This window comes from Neophocaena asiaeorientalis, unplaced genomic scaffold (assembly GCF_003031525.2).
Source record: "Neophocaena asiaeorientalis asiaeorientalis breed wild unplaced genomic scaffold, Neophocaena_asiaeorientalis_V1.1 scaffold345, whole genome shotgun sequence".
Classification (NCBI taxonomy): domain Eukaryota; kingdom Metazoa; phylum Chordata; class Mammalia; order Artiodactyla; family Phocoenidae; genus Neophocaena; species Neophocaena asiaeorientalis.
Window position 1 is genome coordinate 562,840 of NW_020175181.1, and position 25,793 is coordinate 588,632.

A 25,793-nucleotide genomic window follows, 5' to 3' on the forward strand; every position below is an offset into this window, starting at 1 on the left:
TATAAACTATGGGTTTCTCTACTGCAGAGCTCGGCACACAGTAGGTACTCAATATTGAATGAAAGTGAAAACGAATACATGAGCTAACAATCACAGAACTTTTAGACATATTGTATAATCTGTAGAGTACCAAGGAAGAAAACTGATCATCTCAAGTGGCCCCTTTCTTTTTAAGCAGTGTTGAAAGGTTGAACTAAAGAAAGGGATAAAAAGCGAGATCCCTGGAAAGAAGAGAGGGGAAGAAAAGGACCAATGCAGGGAGTATGTAGCTGAGAGTACCAATAAAGAGGATAGCAGGCAATGATTCAAGTTTTCTCACGAATGCATAAATTTATATGGATATTTGTCTTTATTTTCAGTTTGCTAGGAGTCTCTATTATCCTGAAAGGTGAAAATATAATGAAGATGGACCCCTTCATCACCGTCATACACAGACACATACATACTTACTCCATTAAAAACATCCTCTGACTTAGAGAAAAAACTTATGGTCACCAGGGGGGAAGGGTGGGGGAAGGGATAGATTGGGAGTTTGGGATTGACACATACACATCGCTTTATCTATCTATTTATTTAAAGCATTAGACCTATTGATTTTTTTAAATTATTTATTTATTTGGCCGCGTCGGGTCTTAGTTGCAGCATGCAGGATCCTGCGTCATGTGGGGTCTTAGTTCACCAAACAGGGATAGAACCCACATCCAGTGAATCGGAAGGCGGATTCTTAACCACCAAGGACCTACTGTGTAAAAAAAAAAGGACCTACTGTATAGCACAGGGAACTCTGCTCAATACTCTTTAATAACCTAAATGGGAAAAGAATTTGAAAAAGAATAGATACAGGTATATGTATAAGTGACTCACTCTTCTGTACACCTGAAACTACTGCAACATTGTTAATCAACTATACTCCAATATAAAATAAAAGATTTTTTAAAAGTCCTCTGAAATAAAAGAAAAAAAATCAGAGCAGAGTTGTTTTTTTTTTTCTTCATGCATTCATTTTTTTGGTTTTTATCAACCCAGTTATTTTGGGTTGCTATAAACTAAAAGCTATAAGAATGTCAGTGTCGAGGCCATATGTTGAAAGTCAACAGGATTCTTTTTCTTCTAGCATTCTCTCTTTTATTGGCAGGTTTTCCTAGTAAGATCTGTCATCTGGAAGAGCTCATTCTGCACAGTTGATGATTTTCCATAGGTTATGTTTTCAGGCTGAATCATAATCTTTTGTAGCCATAATCTGCTGAAATTCTCATCACATGCATACAATATTTAAAACATTTCATTTTTTTTCCAAAATGTAATATACGAGTTTTCCCCCATCTTCACAATTAAACCAATATCAAAATGTCTTGGCAGAATTAATTATAGGGTGGGAAGGGTAATTAAATTTTAGAACTTAAAACCTCAAATCTACCACAGAGTTGTAAACTTAGAATTTTATGCATTCTTAACAAAGGTTGTCTGCCTCAGCCAAGTAAGTTCACAAATGTTACATTGCGTGACTTGATTCTGATTTATGGTTAAGATTGTTAGAACTTGTATTTTGTGCCCTTGCCACATATGTACACTGTAAATATTGCATAAGAAGACTGGAATGCAATAGTCATAAAAATAATTGCAGGCTATTACATAATCAGAAGTCTGTTTCTATCCTTTATTAGGCTAGTCTCATCACACCAAGTAAACTATATATACCAAATAAAAATAGAATGAGTTCTAGAATTATATTTCCTTTTTCATGTTTTCTTTAGATTTAAGATTTTAATTGCTATAATGTGGATCATAATGTTTCTTTTTTAAAAAATCAGTAGAAAAGGGAGAGTTCACTTGAATAATATACAAGTGAATATTCATCTACATTGCCATGAAATCATTCTACAGATACTGTATGCCTACACATATGTGTTTTTTTCTTTAAAAGCAAATTCTTCCTGAGTATATACTGTGTTCATGATGGTACACCAGAATGAAGGGAAATACAAAGGTGAATTAGACTAAGTCTGCCATAAGGAGCTTAAACTCACAAACATCATCCTTTCCTTCCTATGTACCACTGCCAGTGTATCACTTCCCTTCTAGACCGTTGCTGTCACCTCTAACCTATGCTCCTTGCCTCCGTGTGCCATCCGCAGTGAAATCTTAAGGCACCACCTTGACTGTACCCTGCCACTGACTTTTGAGCACGTACTAAATGAAGTTCAAACCCTTTAGTCTGGCATTCCACACTCAACAATCTTGTTTTTCCTTGAACGGAATTCAAACTTGTCTACCTTTAGGCCTTTCCTCAAACTTTCATTCCTCCTAGAAGTAACAGTGGTATAAGGCCACAGCTGATGGGTAAGATTTCAACAGGTAGAAACTGCAACATAGAGGATTCCAGATTGAAGAAGACACAAAACCAAGGAAGAGTGACAAACGTTCAAGCTAATTGCTTGGTATGGTTGGAATGTAAGATTGATGTAAGTAAGTAGAGGGATACAGGGATAACATAATGCTCATAAGCTTTCAGATCCTAGTATTTATCTGTCTTTCTATCTCCCAATTTACCTACTTACTTCCTGCGGTGGTTTTAAAATATGTTCACAAATTCCTTGAAACTCCTGCCTTCAAGAATTACAGCCTAATTGTCTTTTTCTTAATTATGGGCTGGACTTAAGCCACTACTAACGAAGTGAATGAAGGGAAGTGACACGGTGTGACTTCAGACGCTAGGTCCGAAGCTTCTTCCTTACTCTCTCAGATTGCTTACCCTGGAGAAAGTCAGGTGCCATGTTGTGAGGACACTCAAGCAGCCTATAGTGAGGCCCATGTGCTAAGGAATCAAGCCCTCCCGCCAACAGCCCTGAGAGTGAGCCGTCTTGGAAGTGGATGCTCCAGGCCCAGATAAACCTTCAGATGACTACATCACTGCCAACATCCTGACGGCAACCACATGAAAGACTCTGAGCTGGAAACTCACAGCTAAGTGACTCCCAAATTCCTAACCCAGAGAAGCTATGACATAATGAATGTTCACTGGTTCAAGGCACTAAGTTTTGGAATAATTTATTATGCAATCGTAAATAACTGCTATGCTACCGACGGGATAAATGTCTACCAAGAAGAATGACTTCAGATATAAATATAAATCTTTATGACAATATTCCCAAACAGTATACTAAAGAATAAATAGCCTTTTAACCTGTGGTATCACTCGTATGGTTAGAAAGCACAGTGAGGACACAGATCACAAGTATCGTGTTTTCCACCATGTACATACTCAGTATCAAGTACAGTGCCTAACACAGTAACAATTTGTTGAATGGATGCACCCCTTCCCAAGGATGGCTCTGAAGGAGATTTCCTTACAATATAATAGATTTCACAGCCCTGAGTTTCTCAGCAAAAGACAAGACTAGTCAGGATAAATGGAGATAAAATATAATTCCTTAAAACTGTCTACATTCACCTCTGACCAAAGTGTTCCTCTTTGGCTTACCATTTTAGAGACCTTGAGAAACTGCTTTAATCTTCCTGAAACTATTTGAGTCTGACATTAACAGTACTACTTAGCAATAGACCTGATATGTTATTTAAATGAAATATTTAAATCATCTGGAACAGTTCAAGGCATAGCAGGCACCCAATAATTAAATACTAATGTTAGCATTATTATTCTCTAAATATCAAGTCTAGAAAAATACAATTTACTTACAGTAGACATTGACATATATGTAAATTGTATCATTCCTATTTCTCACTAGCTATTTAAAAGGCAATGTTGGTTAATTTAAAAGTTAATCAAATGCTCTTATATGACTCAGATAATTGTTTTTTTAATGCCCTCCAGAAAACTGTCTATGTTATAAGCAGAAACTCATTTTAAGTGAAAATTACATCATAGCTGATCTTTCCTTGTGCATTTTGCAATAGTCTTTGTGCCAAAGCAATAAAATACAACATGGATATGTAAATGAAAAAAAAAAACTGTCTACATTCAATATATTGTTTTTATTATTTTACCTTCTTATTGAAAAATACAACTACATATACTGAAACTGACACAGAAAAGTATCTATAGCTTAGTGAATTACTAAAAGGCAAACACCCTCGAAAGAACCAACCAGGTCAAGAAATAGAGCTTTGCCAGCTACCCCAGGAGCCCCTCCAAACTGAGTGTGTGCGCAGATGTAGTTTCCTTTCTTACATCCTACAACTAAGAAAGGAAAGGACCAGACTACTTAGGCTTAGAAAATAGAGAGGAGATGAAAGAAGAACCAGATCCAAGGGGGTGACTCTCGTCATGGCCAGGATCTCACGAGCAGAGTTCCCACAGCACTAAGAACTGGCTGCCAACTGTCGAAACTGCGGGTGTGAAGCAAGAGCTGTATGACAGGATCGTGAATGGGAAAACCCTTAACGTGAACGTATTATCTTTTTTTCTTAACATTTTAATACATGGCATAAAAGAGGCATGGATGGAATTTCTGAATGAGAGATGTGATGGTGGTAGCAGGTTCAGACGTCACACTTGTAAATGTGACAGCACTCTTGCTTTGTAGATTTTAATTTGGGGGAGCTTTATGTCACATTATCCACTAAAGTTAAACTGCCTTGAACTGTTATGTTATTGTCTAATAATGAAACATCTGATAGTGTGCTAACAAGGTAAATAAATTAAGTTGAATTTCTAGCTCTGTGCCATCAAGTATAAATTTTTTTACTGAGTTTACGGATTGCCTGAGTGTTCTAGCATAAAACCCCAGCTCTGTACATGTTAATTATCAACACACGGGATTATGACAGCTTCCTAAAATGGATCAACTATCAACTGAACAGCAGAGTATTGGACTGAAAAACAAAAAAGAATAGCCTAATGTTGATTTCCAGTTTTTTGCAACATCAGTTGTGGCACCGAGAAAAGACTGAATCATTCTAGAATTATTGTGAGATCGTGCTTAACTATAGTCAGGGTGGAAAACAGATCTTACGCAGCCTTAACAGGGCTCATAAGTCTTGCTGTTTAATGATGTAATTGTTTAGAGGTGCTAATAAAGCTGCCTGGAGAGGCTGTAACAGCTTTCAAATGAAACAAGGTTGGATGACTCCACCAGTATACAAGGCAGCACATATGTGACCACAAGACACGGAGGACTGAAGCAGGTTCCATTCACAGCCAAGTGACTTGCTGAAGTAACTTTTTAGAGAGGGGTGGAGGTGGAATACGTTCCCACCAAAAAGTTCCTGTCAAAAAAAGAAGTATTTTCATAATTCCACTATAAGGGGCTAGAAAGAACTTGTTGACCTTTGAATATGTAAGAATAAAATTCCACCCCTTTATGTGAAGAAACAGGTCTGCTCTACCACTAGCTTCCATGATAATTTCTTGTGGTGTAAGGAGCCTGGGCTTTCAAGTGAGACAAACCTGAACTGAAACCCTGTGCCCTGCCACATACAGATAAGGTAACCCACGTAACCCAGTTAACTTCTCTCAGTTTTAGTTTCCTCATCTAAAAAAAATGGAGACAATAATGTCTTCATGCACATGTCAAACCTTTTCTGATCATAAATGATGGAAACCCAAATGATACTCACTTAAGCAAAAAATATTATTTATTGGAAAACTATTGGAAAGGCTCAAAAACTCCAAACAACAGCTGGTCATAGGAGTTAGAGCCAAGACAGGTCCTCAGACCTCAAGGAATGAAACCAAAAACCTCACCACTGACAGTACTGTTTCTCTCTCTCTCCTCTGTACTTCTTTTTCCACACTGGCTTTCTTCATTCCCACTATGTAGAGGTGTACTGTCCAATATAGTAGCCATTAACCAAATGTGACTACTGAGCATTTGGAATATGACTAGTTTGAACTAAGAGGTGGTAAAGAGTAATATACATACCAGGCTTAAATGGCTTAGTACAAAAAATATATATAATATGTCTCATTAATAATTTTCATTTTGATTATATATTGAAATACTATTTTGAATAATGATGGATTAAATAAAATATATTATTAAAACTACTTCTACCTGTTTCTTCTTAGTTCTTTATGTGGCAACTAGAAATTACATACATAGCTCATATATGTGACTTGCATTACATTTCTACTGGGCAGTGCTACCAAAAAACTACAAAAACAACCAGAAAACAATTAACAAAATGACAGTAAGTACACACCTATCAATAATTACATTAAATGTTTTTTACATTTACATGTTTGTTACATTAACAAACTAAATGCACCAAACGGCTGAATTGTTAAAAAAAAGACCTCTATATAAGCTGCATATAATAGACCCCCTTAAGATCTAAAGGCACACACACATTGAAAGTGAGGGAATGGAAAAAGATCTTCCATGCAAATGGAAACAAACAAACAAAAAAGCTGGGGTACCAATACTTATATCAAAATAGACTTTAGGGCTTCCCTGGTGGCGCAGTGGTTGAGAGTCCGCCTAACAAGAAGATGTAACAATTGTAAATCTAAATGCACTCAACACAGAAGCACCTAAATACAAAAATTTAATACAAAAATAAAGGGAGAAATTGACAATAACACAGTAACAGCAGGGGACTTTAAACCCCACTTACATCAGTGACAGTTCATCCGACAGAAAATCAATAAGGAAAAACTGGCTTTAAATGACACATTAGATCAAATGGACTTATATGTATATTCATTCCATCCAAAAGCAGCAGAATACACATTCTTTTCAAGTGCATATGGACTATTCCCCAAAATAGATAACATGCTAGACCACAAAACAAACCTTAATAAATTTGAAAAGAATGAACTCAAATCAAGTATCTTTTCTGATCATAACAGTAGGAGACTAGAAATTGACTACAAGGAAAAAAACCACAAACACATGGAGGCTTACAATATGCTGCTAAAGAACCGCTGGGTCACTGAAGAAATCAAAGAGTAAATAAATATATATCTGCAGACAAATGAAAATGGAAACACAATGATACAAAAATCTACGGGATACAGGGTGGAGTAAAGATAGAGTATTAGAAGGACATGGGATTCACATCTCCTCACAACTAGGGCACCTACCAGGCACTGGTGGGGGGCCAAGGACACCTAAGGGGACGGGAGGAACCCCCAGTGACTGGGTAGGACATGGGGTGTGACAGGAATTAAGGAGGAGGAGAAGTGGAGGCGGGATGAGACTGGCGCCCCAGAGGGGCGGCTAGGGAAGAGGAAGGGATCCCACACCTGAAGGGGGAGATTGGGCAACCACTGAGAGGACAGAGAATCAAAATGGAGCGTGGCCAGGTTTCCCCTGCCCACTTGGGCCACCAGGACCCTGCTGAGATCCTGGGCCTGGTCCTCTGCCCACCTAGGACTCCTCCAGCTGTGCGAGTCCTGAGGGAGTGGGAGGGAGGGAAGGGGGAGCAAAAGTAAAGGCCAGACCTCCGGGACTGGCACCCCTGAGGGGTGGCTGGGGGAGGGGAAGGGTTCCAACACCCAGCGGGACCCACCCAAGGTTAGGGGTCCAGTGGTGACACAGGAGACCCTGGGGGAGACAGTGGGGGAGGGAAGCGAAGGAACGGACGGGAATGCAGCCAGTGCTTTCCCAGTCCACTTAGGTACTGGGGAGCCTATTGGGCTCCTGGGCTTAATCCACTGCCCTCGCAGCCTCCCTCCTGCCCTGCAGAACCCAAGGCCTGCCCCTACAGCCCCACCCAGAGCCTCACCTCTACACACTGAGACCCCCTCCAATTCACTGGGCCTAAACCCCACCCACACACCCTCACTCAGGGCCCTACCTCCAAACTCTGGAACCCCACACTCCAGAGGCCCTCCTTTCAATGGGCTGCGCCTCCCCTTCTGCTCTGGTCCTAAGCAGAGGCCCCGCCCACTCTTGAACCGTTGCCCCACCTAGGCCCCGCCCCTGCCCCGCTGCACACTCAAACATCACCCCTCCACACCCACCTAGGTCCCGCCCCACCCTAAATGCCGCCCCTGCCTAGGTTCCACCCCCACCTAAACTCCACGCCCATACCAAGGATTTATTTATTTTGTTTTTTTTTTTTTCTTTCTTCCTCTTTTTAGATCAGGGTTCTATTTTACCTTCTTGATTCATTGTTGTTGATACTTTTATATTTTTAGTTTTCCTAATAAGGCTTTTATTTTTCTAATTTTATTTTATTCTTTATACTTTGCTATTGTTCCCTCCTTTTAGCTTGTTTCCCCCCCACCTGTTCTTTTTTCATTGTGGTTTTAATTTACCTTGTTGCATTTGTCTCAATTATAGTTTTATTTTTCCTAATATATATTATATCTTTCTAATTTTATTTTATTCTTTATACTTTGCTATTGTTCCCTCCTTTTAGCTTGTTTCCCCCCCACCTGTTCTTTTTTCATTGTGGTTTTAATTTACCTTGTTGCATTTGTCTCAATTATAGTTTTATTTTTCCTAATATATATTATATCTTTCTAATTTTATTTTGTTTTTTATTCTTTGATATTGTACTGCTATTTTTCTTTCTTTCTTTTACTTTTTTTTTTTTTTTTTAACCATGCCACAAACCTTGTGGGATCTTGGTTCTCAGGCCAGAGGTCAGGCCTGAGCTCCTGTGGTGGGAGCTCCAAGTCCAAACCACTGGACTAACAGAGAACCTTGGACCCCACGGAATATCACTTGGAGTGAGGCCTCACAGAGGTCCTCATCTCAGCACCAAGACCTGGATCTATCCAACTGCCTGGAAACTCCAGTGCTGCACGTCTCAGCCAAACAACCAGTAAGACAGGAATAGCGCACCACCCATCAAAAAAAAAAGAAAAAAAGAAAGGACAAAAAAATATGTTACAGACGAAGGAGCAAGGTAAAATCCTACAACACCAAATAAATGAAGATGAAATAGGCAACCTACCTCAATAAGAATTCAGAGTAATGATAGTAAAGATGATCCAAAATCTTGGAAATAGAATGGAGAACATACAAGAAATATTCAACAAGGTTGTAGAGAGCAAACAGTGATGAACAACACAATTACTGAAATTAAAAATACTCTAGAAGGAATCAGTAGCTGAATAACTGAGGCTGTAGAACGGATAAGGGACCTGGAAGATAAAAGAGTGGAAATAACTACCGCAGAGCAGAATAAAGAAAAAAGAATGAAAAGAATTGAGGACAGTCTCAGAGACCTCGGGAACAACATTAAACACACCAACATCTGAATTGGAGGGGTCAGAGAAGAAGAAGAGAAAAAGAAAGGGTCTGAGAAAATACTTTAAGAGGTTATACTCTAAAACTTCCCTAACATGAGAAAGGAAATAGTCAATCAAGTCCAGGAAGCACAGAGAGTCCCATACAGGATAAACCCAAAGAGAAACACACCAAGACACACACTAATCAAGCTATCAAAAATTAAATACAAAGACAACATATTAAAGGCAGCAAGGGAAAAGCAACAAATAACATACAAGGGAATCCCCGTAAGGTTAACAGCTGATATTTCAGCAGAAACTCTGCAAGCCAGAAGGGAGTGGCAGGACATATTTAAAGTGATGAAAGGGAAAAACCTACAACCAAGATTACTCTATCTAGCAGGGATCTCGTTCAGATTCAATGGAGAAATCAAAAGCTTTACAGACAGGCAAAAGCTAAGAGGATTCAGCACCACCAAACCAGCTCTACAACAAATGCTAAAGGAACTTCTCTAAGCAGGAAACACAAGAGAAGAAAAGGACCTACGAAAACAAACCCAACACAATTAAGAAAAAGGTCATAGGAACATACATATCGATAATTACCTTAAACATGAAGGGATTAAATGATCCAACCAAAAGACACAGGATTGCTGAATGGATACAAAAACAAGACCCATATATATGCTGTCTACAAGAGACCCACTTCAGACCTAGGGACACATACAGACTGAAAGTGACGGGATGGAAAAAGACATTCCATGCAAATGGAAATCAAAAGAAAGCTGGAGTAGCAATATTCATATCAGATAAAATAGACTTTAAAATAAAGAATGTTATAAGAGGCAAGGAAGGACACTACATAATGATCAAGGGATCAATCCAAGAAGAAGATATAACAATTAAAAGTATATATGCACCCAACATAGGAGCACCTCAATACATAAGGCAACTGCTAACAGCTATAAAAGAGGAAATCGACAGTAACACAATAATAGTGCGGTACTTTAACACCTCATTTACACCAATGGACAGGCCATCCGAAATGAACATAAATAAGGAAACAGAAGTTTTAAATGACACAATAGACCAGATAGATTTAATTGATATTTATAGGACATTCCATCCAAAAACAGCAGATTACACTTTCTTCTCAAGTGTGCACAGAACATTCTCCAGGATAGATCACATCATGAGTCACAAATCAAACCTCAGTAAATTTAAGAAAATTGAAATCATATCAAGCACCTTTTCTGACCACAATGCTATGAGATCAGAAATGAATTACAGGGGAAAAAAAGGAACAAACACAAACACATGGAGGCTAAACAATACGTTACTAAATAACCAAGAGATCACTGAAGAAATCAAAGAGGAAATCAAAAAATGCCTAGAGACAAAAAATTACAGACCAATATCACTGATGAATATAGACGCAAAAACCCTCAACAAAATACTAGCAAACAGAATCCAACAACACATTAAAACGATCATACAAAGATCAAGTTTATCCCAGGCATTCACAGATTCCTCAATATATTCAAATCAATCAATGTGACATACCATATTAACAAATTGAAGAAACAAATTACCAATGGCATTTTTTGCAAAACTAGAACAAAAAATCTTAAAATCTGTATCAAGACACAAAAGACCCTGAATAGCCAAAGCAGTCTTGAGGGAAAAAAGCGAACCTGGAGGAATCAGACACCCTGACTTCAGACTATATTACAAAGCTACAGTAATCAAGACAATATGGTACTGGCACAAAAAAAGAAATATAGATTAATGGAACAGAACAGAAAGCCCAGAGATAAACCCACGCACTTATGGTGAGCTAATCTATGACAAAGGAGGCAAGGATACACAATGAAGAAAAGACAGTCTCTTCAATAAGTGGTGCTGGGAAAACTGGACAGCTACATGTAAAAGAATGAAATTAGAACACTCCCTAACACCATACACAAAAATAAACTCAAAATGGATTAGAGACCTAAATGTAAGACTGGACACCATAAGACTCTTAGAGGAAAACATAGGGAGAACACTCTTTGACATAAATCATAGCAAAGTATGTTTTGATCCACCTCCTAGAGAAATGGAAATAAAAACAAAAAACGCAGCTGCTTCCCACTAGCTATCTATTTTATAGCTGGTAATGTACATATGTCCATGCCACTCTCTCACTTCGCCCCAGCTTGCCCTTCCCACTCCCCGTGTCCTCAAGTCCATTCTCTTCGTCTGCGTCTTTATTCCTGTCCTGCCCTTAGGTTCTTCAGAACCATTTTTTTTAGATTCCATATATATGTGTTAGCATATGGTATTTGTTTTTCTCTTTCTGACTTACTTCACTCTGTATGACAGACTCTAGGTCCATCTACCTCCCTACAAATAACTCAATTTCGTTTCTTTTTATGGCTGAGTAATATTGCATTGTGCCACATCTTCTTTATCCCTTCATCTGTCGATGGACACTTAGGTTGCTTCTATGTACTGGCTATTGTAAATAGTTCTGCAGTGAACATTGTGGTACACGACTCCTTTTGAATTATCGTTTTCTCAGGGTACATGTCCAGTAGTGGGATTGCTGGGTCGTATGGTAGTGCTATTTTTAGTTTTTTAAGGAACCTCCATAATGTTCTCCATAGTGGCTGTATCATTTTACATTTCCACCAACAGTGCAAGAGGGCTCCCTTTTCTCCACACCCTCTCCAGCATTTAATGTTTGCAGATTTTTTGATGCTGGCCCTTCTGACTGGTGTGAGGTGATACATCATTGCAGTTTTGATTTGCATTTCTATAATGATTAATGATGTTGAGCTTCCTTTCATGTGTTTGTTGGCATTCTGTATATCTTCTTTGGAGAAATGTCTATTTAGGTCTTCTGCCCATTTTTCGATTGGGTTGTTTGTTTTTTTGATATTGAGCTGCATGAGTTGCTTGTAAATTTTGGAGATTAATCCTTTGTCAGTTGCTTCATTTGCAAATATTTTCTCCCATTCTGAGGGTTGTCTTTTCGTCTTGTTTATGGTTTCCTTTGCTGTGCAAAAGCTTTGAAGTTTCATTAGGTCCCATTTGTTTATTTTTGTTTTTATTTCCATTTCTCTAGGAGGTGGGTCAAAAAGGATCTTGCTGTGATTTATGTCATAGAGTGTTCTGCCTATGTTTTCCTCTAAGAATTTTATAGTGTCTGGCCTTACACTTAGGTCTTTAATCTATTTTGAGCTTATTTTTGTGTATGGTGTTAGGGAGTGTTCTAATTTCATTCTTTTACATGTAGCTGTCCAGTTTTCCCAGCACCATTTATTGAAGAGACTGTCTCTTCTCCATTGTATATTCTTGTCTCTAAAAGGTATCAAATTCTGAAGCATCTTTTAAAATGTGTGGTTTAGAGGAAAAATTTTGTAATGAATAGTCTTTGAATTTATATTCATTTATCAGGATCAGCGGGCTTGTTAATGTTTGCTACCTTATGCTTGCTGAGAAAAAACTATAATCAATACATATCACTCTAACAAGCTTGTTATATTTTAAAAAAGAGAATATTTGGGGGAAGTTATCAGTTTTCTTCCTAGAAAATATGTAAAAATAAATGGACTTTCAAATAATTCCAAATAATAAAGAACAATGCAAGAATTCATTAAAAAAAAAAATCCAGGGAGATTAATCAGCCTAATTCTCTTCTTCCGGCTGCAGAGAATGCAAAATCCTCCCCAGTTCCTAAGGAAAGGTGAGAAGAGTGAGGAATTTTAAAGCTGCAAATTTACTAATACTCAATCTTTGATGACAAGTCACATTTTGTGACTGTCATACACACACTTTTTCAACAGTCACACTATTACCTATTTTCCCCTACTATATGAAAGAATGATAGCGCCCCACTCTCACCACTTTTATTCAACATAGTACTGGAAGTCCCAGCCATAGCAATCAGACAAGAAAAAGAAATAAAAGGAATCCAAGTTGGAAAGGAAGAAGTAAAACTGTCACTGTTTGCAGATGACATGATAACTATACATAGAAAATCCTAAAGATGCCACCAAAAAACTACTAGAGCTCATCAATAAATTCAGTAAAGTTACAGGATACAAAACTCATATACAGAAATCCGTTGCATCTCTATACATTAACAAAGAACTATTAGAAAGTGAAATTAAGGAAACAATCCCATTTACAATCACATCCAAAAAAATAAAATAAAATAGCTAGGTATAAACTTACCTAAGGAAGTAAAAGACCTGTATTCAGAAAACTATAAGACACTGATGAAAGAAACTGAAGATGACACAACAGATGGAAAGATATAACGTGTTCACAGATTGGAAGAATTAATATTGTTAAAATAAGCACACAACACAAGGCAAGCTACAGATTCAATACAACCCCTATCAAAATATCAATGGCATTTTTTCACTGAAGTAGAACAAATAATTCTAAAATTCATATGGAAACACAAAAGACCCCTAATAGCCAAAAGAATTTTGAGAAAGAAGAACAAAGCTGGAGGTATTACATGCCCCGACTTCAGACTATGCCACAAAGCTACTGTAATCAAAACGGTATGGTACTGGCACAAAAACAGATGCATAGATCAATGGAACAGAATAGAGAGCCCAGAAATAAACCCACACACCTATGGTCAAATAATCTATGACAAAGGAGGCAAGAATATACAATGGAGAAAAGACAATCTCTTCAATAAGCAGTGCTGGGAAAACTGGACAGCTACATGTAGAAGAATGAAATATGAACATTTTCTCACACCATATACAAAAATAAGCTCAAAATGCATTAAAGATCTGAATGTAAGTTCTGAAACCATAAAACTCCTAGAAGAAAACATAGGCAGAACACTCTTTTACATAAATCACAGCAATATTTTTCGGATCTGTCTCCTAAGGCAGAGAAAACAAAAGGAAAAATAAACAAACAGGACCTAATTAAACTTAAAAGCTTTTGCACAGCAAAGGAAATCATCGACAAAATGAAAAGGCAACCTACCAAATGGGAAAAAATATTTGCAAATGGTATGACCAATAAGGAGTTACTATCCAAAATATATAAATAGCTCATACAATTCACTGTCAAAAAAATAAACAACCCATACAAACAGCTCATACAGCTCAATATCAAAAAAAAAAACAACCCAATCAAGAAGTGGGCAGAAGACCTAAATAGACATTTCTCCAAAGAAGACATACAGATGGCCAATAGGCACATGAAAAGATGCTCAACATTGTTAACTATTAGAGAAATAAGTCAAAACTACAATGAGGTATCACCTCACACCAGTCAGAATGGCCATCATCAAAAAGTCTACAAAAAGTAAACACTGGAGAGGGTGTGGAGAAAAAAGAACCTGCCTACACTGTTGGTGGGAATGTAAATTGGTGCAGCCACTGTGGAGAACATTACAGAGGTCCCTTAAAAAATTAAAAGTAGAGTTACCATATGATTCAGCAATCCCACTGCTGGGCATGTATCTGGAAAAGATGAAAACTCTAATTCGAAATTACTCAGCCATAAAAAAGAATGAAATAATGCCATCTGCAGCAACATGGATGGACCTAGAGATTATCATACTAAATGAAGTAAGTCAGACAAAGACAAATGTCATATGATATCACTTATATGTGGAATCTAAAAAAAATTATAAAAATGAACGTATTTACAAAAGAGATATAGACTCACAGACATAGAAAACAAACTTATGGTTACCAAAGGGGAATGGGGGTGGGGCGGGAATAAATTAGGAGTTTGGGATTAACAGATACACATTACTATACATAAAATAGATAAACAATAAGGACCTACTGTATAGTAGAGGAAACTATATTCAGTATCTTATAATAACCTACAATGGAAAAGAATCTGAAGAAGAATATATGTATGTATAACTGAATCACTTTGCTGTACACACAATATTGTAAATCAACTATACTTCAATGAAAATTTTTTTTTAAAAAATAAAATAATAAATAAATAAACAAGCAATTTAAAAATGGGCAGAATTAAAATAAACATTTTCCAAAAGACAAAACAAAACAAAACATACCTTTGGCCAACAGGTACGTGAAAATATGTTCAACATCAATAATCATCAGAGAAATGCAAATCAAAACCACAATGAGATATTACCTCACACCTGTCAGAATGGCTATCATCAAAAAGGTCACAAACAACAAATGTTGGCAAAGCTGCAGAGGAAAGGAAACCCTGGTACACTGTTGGTGGGAATGTAAATTGGTGCGGCCACTGTGGAAAACAGTATGGAGGTGCCTCAGAAAACTAAAAATAGAACTACCACATGATCCAGCAATTCCACTCCGGGGTATTTACGCAAAGAAAACAAAAACACTAATTCAAAAAGATACATGCACCCCCATGCTCATAGCAGCACTAGTTATAATACCCAAGATATGGAAGCAACCTAAATGTCCATCAACAGATGAATGGATAAATAAGAGGTACTTATATACAATGGAATATTACTCAGTCATAAAAAAGAATGAAATTTTGCCATTTGCAACAACATGGATGGAGCATATTCTCTTCAGTTGAGAAGTTCAGGGGTGCACCCCTGGGCCCAAGTAGGACAGACATGGGAAAGTCAGTCTATGCCTACCTGTAATTTATTGCCTGCTACATGGACTATGGAAGCAGAGGATTTGTACCACATTTCCCATTTCATTTATACTAGTTTGAGCTGCAGTCCTATCACCCAGAAATAAAGAATCCTAATTAATACAGAAGTTTTTTGTTTTTTTTTTAACTGACTGAGTTTTTATGTAAATGATTTATCTAACCCTTTGACTTACCACAACTAAAAATAAAACTCAGACACTAAAGTCAGGACTCATTTTCAGAATAAATTCATTCTATCCCATGTACCAACCATATACGTGGACTTCCGTGGTGGCACAGTGGTTAAGAATCTGCCTGCCAATGCAGGGGACACGGGTTCGAGCCCTGGTCCGGGAAGATCCCACATGCTGCGAAGCAACTAAGCCTGTGTGCCACAACTACTGAGCCTGTGCTCTAGAGCCCGCGAGCCACAAGTAGTGAGCCCACGTGCCACAACTATTGAAGCCATCACGTCTAGAGCCCGTGCTCCGCAACAGGAGAAGCCACCGAAACAAGAAGCCCATGCACTACAATGAAGAGCAGTCCCCACTCACCACAACTAGAGAAAGCCCACACGCAGCAACAAAGACCCAACGCAGCCAAAAAAAAAAGAACCATATATGCTTGGAGTATAGTATAAGGCAAAATCATATCACTGAATACTTAATGGATTTTTCATTCTAACATCAAAAAATTTCATTGGTGGATAAAACATGTACACTTGGAAATATAAACTTATGAGTGAATGATGGCTTCATCATAGGGTGATAAAATTTCACGGTCGCAAATTGGTAGGATATGTAGTCAAACTCCATGATATCTCAATACTTAAGAGTTCTACTTTACCTTTCATTTCTTTGAGATGGTGAGGCAAAACTACATGGATGTTGTGAAGAGTATCCTAACCCTAGGAATTTGACGAAGTTACTTTTGGACTTAGACTATCAGACAGCAGGCAGGTAATCAGATCAGGAGCATCCAAATGCAAATAACACGTAGAACAGTTCCTAATGCAAACTTAGTTTTAAGCATATAGCCAAATGTCCCAATATTATGATACAACAACTTTAGGAACTTAGATCTTAACACCCTCAGTAGGTATTCTGGATTACTTCTGGTATGCAGGTAGGTATTTTTTTGCCGTTGTTTTGTGTTATATAAGAGTTTCTCTTTTTTTTATCCTTGTTGTATTTTTTACTCTCTGCAGGAACTAAAGATCCAGAAAGACATTAGTGCTGCAAGGTAGGCATTTAATCTATAGTAGAAAAATCACTTCATTGTACTTTGGGAAGGGAAAAATGCTTTCCAATTCTGCCAAAGAGGTTCCCAATTCTGCCAAATAGGTTCCACCTTTTTCCTATCTGACTGGCAAGGAAAGTTAGGGCAAAACAGTTAGTTAGAAGTTAGAATAGAAATCAAGTTAGAAGTCTTAGAATAGAAAATATGGAAATTTGGTTTTGAAGAGGAAAAAATACATAGATTATGATCCAAGAAGTATGTTTTTTCCTTTGGCCTTCAAGAACATGAGCAGAGACAACACTAAGTTCAAACAAACAGGACAACCATTCAAACTGAAAAGGCCCAACAGATCAAAACAAAGGAACTATAACTGTAAATTATGGATTAAAGTGATTATATGAATAATATACTCTCATATACTACTGAATTTTGTTTTAAATGAGCAGAAATAGAGTTTTACGTGGATATATAGAGGTCAATGAGTCTGTGATCTAAGAGTTTCCAAAGAGACTGCTTGCTATTCTAACAGAGCAAAGTAATTGCTAAAACCAAATTAATTATGCTTGGTAATCACAGGTCACAACTCTTGGATACACAGTGGGAAAACAGTCAACTAGAAACTAAAAATGAAAGTTTAATGAGGCACAAAAATCCCATGTTCTACTTAGGGGAAAAGAAACTAATAAGTCCCTTGGATAGAATGTTTAAAAAAAAAAAAGTGTTCCCTAATCTTTCCTATGGTCTATAGTTTATATTCCAGACTATACTGTATTTCCAGTCATTATCAAGATTAAGATCTAATGTTATTTATGACTACTATAATATGCAGGAACACTTGCACAAGGATTTTTATCTTCTCACTACACTGTAATAAATACCATTAACTCTCTGAACAACATCAAATTTGGAAGGCAGAAATTTTTCTTACATTAGAGCAAAGCTATATCACCATAGGCGGAAGATGGCTGAGGCGATACCTTAAATCACGACCCAAATCTACATCTATGATAAACTTAGGCCTTTGTCTTAAGGCTTCCTATTCAGAACTTGCTGGTTCCCTGGTCCATTTAGGCTTTTTTCACACTAACCACAGCCTAGTGTGGATCTGGATTTCCTCTACAAAGCATTTTGCAGACCCCTTCCCAAAGTAGCTGCACCCAAGCCACAAGTTGCCTGCATCATATTTTAAAGAATGCCATATACACTGGCCTAACTCAATTCTAGGTCTCTCCAGGACAGTCCAACTTTCAAGGTACCCGGGATCAACTGCGACATAAATAAAGAAAATGAAACCTCCTTTAGCACAGCATAGTTAATACGCAATCCTACTCAAAGACAGAATGCATGTTAAGATAATTTCTAAGAGAGTCTTTCCTCCCCAAAAGATTATTAACCAAAGGCAGGTTTTTTTCCAATGTTTAATTTGCTTTTACTAATTTTGTCTTATAAGGAAAAATCCATTTTGAAATGATTTTTAGGGCTACTATTTTAGCTTTTAGGTAACAGTAACTCAGTGGATCTTCAGGTAATATATTTTTTAATAGAATTCATCATCTGAACAAAATGCTGGCAAACCATGCACACATTCAGAGTTAAACAATGACTTAAAAAGCTCATTTACATTCTCACACTGATAATCACACACTTTTACCTTGAGCAGGTATGTGGGAATATTGCTGAAATCCACTGGCAACTTCAAAAGGAAACGAGCTGAAAATTCACCAGTCTGCAGGGAACAAAAAGGTTTAATAATAAGATTAAAATAAAAAATAGATTGTGAAGTGACAATTACAGCCAAGGCCACAAGTTCAACCTGTTTGAACTGCAGGTATCTTCAATTTGGGTTTCCTAACATCAAGCAAGAAAAGAAGGTTGAAAAAGTAGGGGAGGAGCAAAAAGCACTATTAAATTATTAGTTACTAAAAAGCACAATTAGAATTTTTTAAATCTGCATTTTAAATATGCAATAGAATTATCATGCAGTAGTATTACCTTTTTGTTTTTTAAAAGGATGAAAAGAATATATGAATGTGTGATTTTTTTTTAATCCAAACAATAGGCACAGACCTGCCCATTCGATTCATCTGATTTTACTAAAGCATTCAGACCACTTCACTAATATTTATAACCCATAAGCTAATGACATAAATCACCATCCTTTACAGTATGTCTGGAAGTAAAAACAAAGGTCAAACTTCGACCCATGCATATGAAGCAGTACATCAGTGGGTACCCCAAATAAGACTCTAACCACTTGACAATCTGCTAATATCATGATCATCAACTAAAATTTTTCAGTAATTCTTTCCATGCACTAGTCTCTATAGGAAAGACGTGCAGAGGTTTGGTGATTTAAAACATTTAACTAAGCTTAAAAAATAGCTTCTATTTTTTTCTAAGAGAGAAAACTCATGTAAAAGAAAAAAGTTTCCCTCTCAATTTATGACGATGGGAAATCATAACAATATTTTTTCTTTTTTATGATGGGAAAGGCTAAGGAATCACATTTTTTTTAAAAAACTTTGGCATAGTCTAGAGGAGGGGTTTTTCCAACTGGGCTATGCAGACACCTAGGGGTTCTAAGAAACCTCTGCAAAGGCAACAAAGAGGGGTGCTGAGCTGGTGGGGTCCTGAGTCTTCCAGGCTCTCTGACAGCAAGCCTGCAGTGCAGCTTGGGATTTTGACATCTTGGGTTTCATTATGAAATTCTGTTTGAATAAAGAACTCTGAGGATGATCTAGAGCTACTCTAAAGAGTGGGTCTCCACCTTTTTCATATTATGACCACTAGACAGCTCCCTGAATCTCCACTGTCTACCCGCCTTAAAATAATGAGCACCCTAAACTCCCTAACGCATCTTTAAACATAGCAGGCATTTACAAATAGTTTTTATGGATGGGTGGATGAACGCACATAAGGAGGCATGCACACCTCTTACAGAAGATTCCACAAGAGCCACCACTCCTCTCTACAAACACCCAAGCAACTGGCTTCAAGGTCCTGGCCCTATAACCTTGAAAATGCAAACAGAAATATAAACCTTGAGCTCGAAAGATAAAAATGCTAAGTACAATCTGCATAGTTGTGTGTTGTTTTACTGCTTACAACATCTTTTAACTTACATCAACCTCTGGCTAAGGACAGAACACTCCTTCATCACCACAAGCCTAACCCCATGACAGAAAAGGCAGAAAAGAGAGAACCAAATGGACAGAATCAAAGCTGAGGTCCCAGCAGTCACTGGGTCACCAGGAATGCCAACGGTGAGAAACAGCGATACTCCTGAGAGCTGAGCGGCTGTGCTCTTCCTTTGATATTTGTTCCTCATTTCAGTAAATGGTAATTCCATTCTTTCAGTCTCTCTGACCAGAAACCTCAGAATCATTCTTGACATAGTACGGAACCCCAATCGTGCAGGCTACTTGCAACTCAACACTTGAGAGAATAGTTAAGAGCTACTTAAGGATCTATAAACAGCTCGTCATCGTGGACGGGAGGAGGTTTGTGAAAGATCCTAATAAAATTCTTACCTTCTGTTATAGTCCAAAATTGCTAGAAAGATGTGGTTTTAGTGTAATGTTAAGCTCCTAGGGGACTAACATATCCTGTGAAGTGTTGATTCTTTGGCCCTAAGTACAAGAAGTCATACTTTGAAAGGGTTAAGTATAGGAGCAACAGAGTTATATGGGAACTTATAAGAGGAGCATCTAGCTCAGTAGGAGTTTGGGAAGAAGAACAGAAACGTCTTCCTTTAGTGCTGCACACAGTACTATAGAGGGAGGAACACTCACAAAAGAATACACGTTCCCAACAATTGCCTCCATTCCTTCTCCTATATTCTCTATTTTTTCCTGTTTACCCACTCACTCCCATCAGCATGCAAACATCATTAAAAAGGTCTTTCTTGACTTCATATCCCTCTTCAGGTCCCATCTCATTTCTCTGTTCTACTTTACAAAATAATCTCCTGTAAAGAATTAGTCTATATTCGAGGTCTACATTTCCTCTTTTATTATTCTCTCCAGTACCCTCTCCCAGTCATCCTTTCCTCCACACCTCTCTACCCTCTCTACCAAAACAGCTCATCAAGGTCACCAATGACCACACCATTGCCAAATCCAATGGTCATTTCTCAGTCCTCATCTTATTACTGTTCTATCAGCCGCATTCCGACATAGCTGATCACTTTTTTCCTGGAACATTCTTTACTTGACTTCCAGGATCCCAGTCTCTCTTGGCTCTTCTCTGCTTCTCCACTGGCCCTCCCTCTGGTCTCCCCAACCTCTAAACGCTGAAGTGTACAGCGCTTAACCCCAAGACCTCTTTTCTTTATCTACACTCCCCCAGGTGAGCTCATCCAGGTTCTTGACTTGAAATACCATTTATATGCTGATGATTCCCAACTATTTTATCTCCATCCCAGACCTCTTCCTAATTTGGGTTTCATTTATCCAACTACCACGATGAAAACCAAAATCCTGATTTTGTGCTTTTCCTTTGATATTTATTCCTCATTTCAGTGAATGGCAATTTCATTCTTTCTGTCTCTCAGGCCACAAACTTAAGCGTCATCCTTGATTCCTATCTTTCTCTTGCTTCCACATTCCAAATGGCAGCAAATCCTACTGACTCCACTGTCAATTTCTATCCTCAGTCCAGCCACTTCTCACCCCCTCCACAACCACCTGATCTGAGCCATTATTATCTCCAGCCTGGATGACTGCAACTACCCCTAACTGCTTCTGCCCTTGCTCACTTGCAGTTGATTCCCATCACCACAGGCAGAGAGGTCTTTTCAACACACTCATCAGATTATGTTCCTCCTTTGCTCAAAAGTCTCAAATGGTAGGGATTTAGCTCCTTCACAGAGGAGTCTGACAAGGTAACAATTGAGCAAAGATGTGAAAAATACACAAACAAATGTGTATTTTTGAAAACAACAACAAAAGGAGTGAAATGTGAGATTTAAAAAATTAAAACAGCTCTTGTACATATAAGGTAGTCGGAAAGATAATTACATATTTAGCACTTGGACTCATTTGAACTGCTAGTTATTTTAGTCCATGCACTGCACTGTAGCTCTTTTGCCCTATTTTAGTTTGTACAATGTATTTTTATTCTACTGGCTATTTTAGACCAACATTCTTTTAAAAATGCTCAGACAATCCCTACTTTATCCCTTCTCAAAATGTTGATCCTAGAACTAATATAAATTTATGTTTATTGGCAAAAGACTGATTTATACAGCTAAATTTGTAATAAGAGAAATGCTGATCTCAGGACTAATATTAATTTGTGTTTATCAGCAATGGGCTGATTTACACAACTAAATTCAAAATAAAAGAAACTTAAGAGTGTGAAAAGAATTTGGTCTACTGGAAACCATAAAAAGTGCTTTATCATCTCCAACTTTCAAGCCTACTATACATTCTTTATTTTGCCTTTGAGAGAATAAAGAAAACTTAGTACTTGTTTCTAACAGCATTGGAAATGTTGGAGACTTACGTTCTAGAATTCAGTTTTCAGTTCTGCCACTGATTTTCCTTGTGACCTATAAGCTAATCTTTTTTTGTAAAACTGAGTAAATGGTGATTTAAAACATGCCTTAATGTAAAATCTGAGCCATACACATCATATGAGGAGCAAAACACAAGTGAAAAATCCTCCTGGAGTTCTCCCTCAGACAGTGACCCTTCCTTTGTTTTTAAATTTGAAGTTCCAACAGTTATTCAAGCAATTTACTGCCACTCTGTTGCAACGTCAAAGATTGCTTCCATAGCAATCCTTCCCGTAAGCCGAAAATAAGCCATTTAGATGTAGCCAAGTCAACATAATCGTTTGATTTTCTTTTTATCAATCCTTGGTCAAATCTTCTCTTGGATAGACGTAGAAGATTATCTGACCTATGACTGTTAAAATGTCAGCCGTTCTGCCAACTGCCTTAATGGCAATTTTCCCAGCTTTAGCAATAAATATGTGCGTCGTTCCTTTTTCAAGTTATAGTACCTTGGCAAGTAACTTAAAATAACAACATGGAGTTTTGGCAATTTATTAAGTCTCAGCTTTTCTTCTGGTAATAGCAGCTGTGGCATAGTTCTCTTTTCCTTTCAGAAGTGACAGGTAGACATCTTGTGCGGAATGGATTCCAAACCCAGGTTGCTCTGCAAAGGGAAATTTTATTTCCTTTCTTAGAGACTGTTCGCTGTCAACAAGCAAGCTGTCATCTGAAACTGACTGCTCTTACTGCTTAGGTAGCTAAAAGCTAAGAAATACTCAACAGTGGCTATAACTTTAGCTGGACAGCCTGGTAGGGATGATTCTTTAAATAGACTCTGACAACCAATAGCCTAAATCTGGAGGATGCTCCTTGTTAAGCACATGATTATCTACCACATGTGAGAAGGAAAGCCAAAGTTAGTCTGATTAGAACATCTCACACTTCACAAAAATGTTTTCTAAGATATATCATTTAATTATTCCCAAACCCTGTTCAGCAGATATAATTCATTTATACCTATTTTAGAAATGAGAAAACTGAGGCTTAGTCAAGAAACCTGCCTGCAGTCATTGAGAGAGTAATAAAGAGTCAGAACTCAACCTTAAGACTTAAAATGTATTCATCCATTCATTACTGTAGATTAAGAGCCTAAAATCTGCCAGGCCCTGCAGATACGAGGCACTGCAAATATAGTGAGTAAAAGAGACACGATCCCTGCCCTCCCTCCTGGAGCTTACGGTCTAGTGAGTGAGTCAGACATTAATCCAAAATAACACTCCTATAAATTACAACCTGTGAAAAATACTATCCATGAAAGGGCAGAGTGCTCTGAGAGCATTTTCAAGAAGACCTGGCCTGTTCAGGCTTTGGGGCTCATGACTTGAGGGAACTTTAAAAAGCCGAGTCAAAAGACCATGTGGAAAAATAGACAATTAATACCAGCCAGGAAAACTGTGAAGAAGAAAAGCAATGAGAGGAGGCTAGTCACCCCAGATAACAAAGCATCATATAAACACACAGTAATTACAGCAGCATAGTACTGGTGTTAAATCAACAGACAGACTAATGGAACAGGAAGTAAGTCCAGAAATAAGCCCAAAAAGATTCAGTGCATGATTGATACTGTGGGACAACTGGAGCCATAAAGGAATAAACAAAACTTAGATCCATATTTCACATCATATATAAGGAAAAAGTCCAAGTGGATTAAGAATTTCAGTGTAAAAACTAAAACTGTAAAGAAGCAAACATTGACGAATGTCTTTATAAAACCGTGCAGTGGAGAATGACTTTCTAGTTCAAAAGCCACAAAGGAAAAGATAGATAAACTTGACTACCTGAATAGAAAAATTTTCTGGATGGCAAAAAAACACCATCAGCAATGTTAAAAGACAACTGGCAAACTGAGGAAAGTATATTTTCAACTCCATCACAAAGAGCTAATGCTCTTAATGAAAAAGAGATTTAAAGCCCAAGAGAATAACAGGAAAGGATAAACAGAAAAGAAATACAAATAACTCTTAAACATATGAAAATATTCTAAACCTCATTCATATCAAAAAATATACAAATTAAAACTAAATTGAACATCATTTTCCACCAAACAGATTGGCAGAAATCTATCAGCATTTTAAAGATATCACTGCACTGTCTTCTCACCTCCACTGTTTTTGGTGAACAGTTAGTGGTGACACAAATAATTTTCACCTACATATAAAGTGTTATTTTCTGTGGTCACTTAAAATTTTCTCCTTATGTTTGGTTTTCAGTATTTTGACTATGATGTGCCTTGTTTTTTCCTTGCATTTGTCTTGGTTGGGGTTTGTTGAGATTCTTGAATCTGTAAATGTATGTCTTCCACCGTATTTGGAAATATCTGGGCATTATTTAATCAAATATTTTCCTGCTTTCTTTCACGCATGTTAAACATTTGGATTTTGTCCCATAAGCTCTGCTTTCCCTTCTAAGTATCAACCCCCATCTAGTATCTGCTGCTTTTGATCACTCTCCAGTGCCCTGAGGCACATGGCTTTATATCTGTGGATGGATTAGTCTAATAGGAGCTACCCAGTCATTATGCAAAGTGGAACCTGACAGAAACCTGCAAATATGTTTGATTTATGATTGGCACTGCTGTGGAGAAACAGCCACTCTCATATATTGCTGCTGGGTTAATAAACTGGTATAAACATTATGAGGGCATTCTGGTGATAAAATTATAAACACACATAATCTTTGATCCAGCAATTCCACTTCTAGTTATTTATCTTACAGACATACTGGAACACCTGCAAAGTGACATGTACAAGATTATTTATTCCAGTCTTACTTGTAACAGCGAAAGATTCAAAACAACTTTAATGCCCAACAACAGAATTCAAATTAAATAAATTATGGTTCAATTATTCAGTGTAATAATATACAATTATTTTTTTAAAGGAACGCTCATATGGAAAAAAATCTCTGAGCTATATTAAGTCAAAAGTAAGGTGCAAAACAGAGTATATATGTTACCATTTGCATCAAAAGTATGTACTATATGTTACCATTTGCTTATATGTGCATAAAGAAACTCTGAAAAACTACAATAGGTAAAAGCTACACCAGTGCTTATCTGAGGTGGGAGAAGCAAAGGAAGGTGGTTTGATTTGGGTGGACACAAGGCAATGATGGGAGGGAGACTTTTCACTATATATCTTTTAATACATTTTGATTTTTGAACACTATGAACATATTACCCACTCAAAGAAATTTTAAGGGATTTGAAAAGTAAAATTAAAAGTGTAT

The 25,793-nt window shown here is 37.4% G+C and overlaps 1 protein-coding gene across 8 annotated transcripts in view; it reads right to left on the reverse strand.

Moving 5' to 3' along the window:
- BABAM2 (BRISC and BRCA1 A complex member 2) overlaps positions 1-25,793 on the reverse strand; it is a 440,694-nt gene that overhangs the window by 270,168 nt on the left and 144,733 nt on the right. For all 8 annotated transcript variants that reach the window (XR_003005855.1, XM_024764436.1, XM_024764437.1 and 5 more), the window contains exon 6: positions 18,660-18,734. Coding sequence is in view for 7 of the 8 variants with exons in the window: in XM_024764436.1 (XP_024620204.1) it covers positions 18,660-18,734 (75 nt within the window). In the remaining variant the exon portion in view is untranslated. The remainder of the gene's footprint in view (positions 1-18,659; positions 18,735-25,793) is intronic.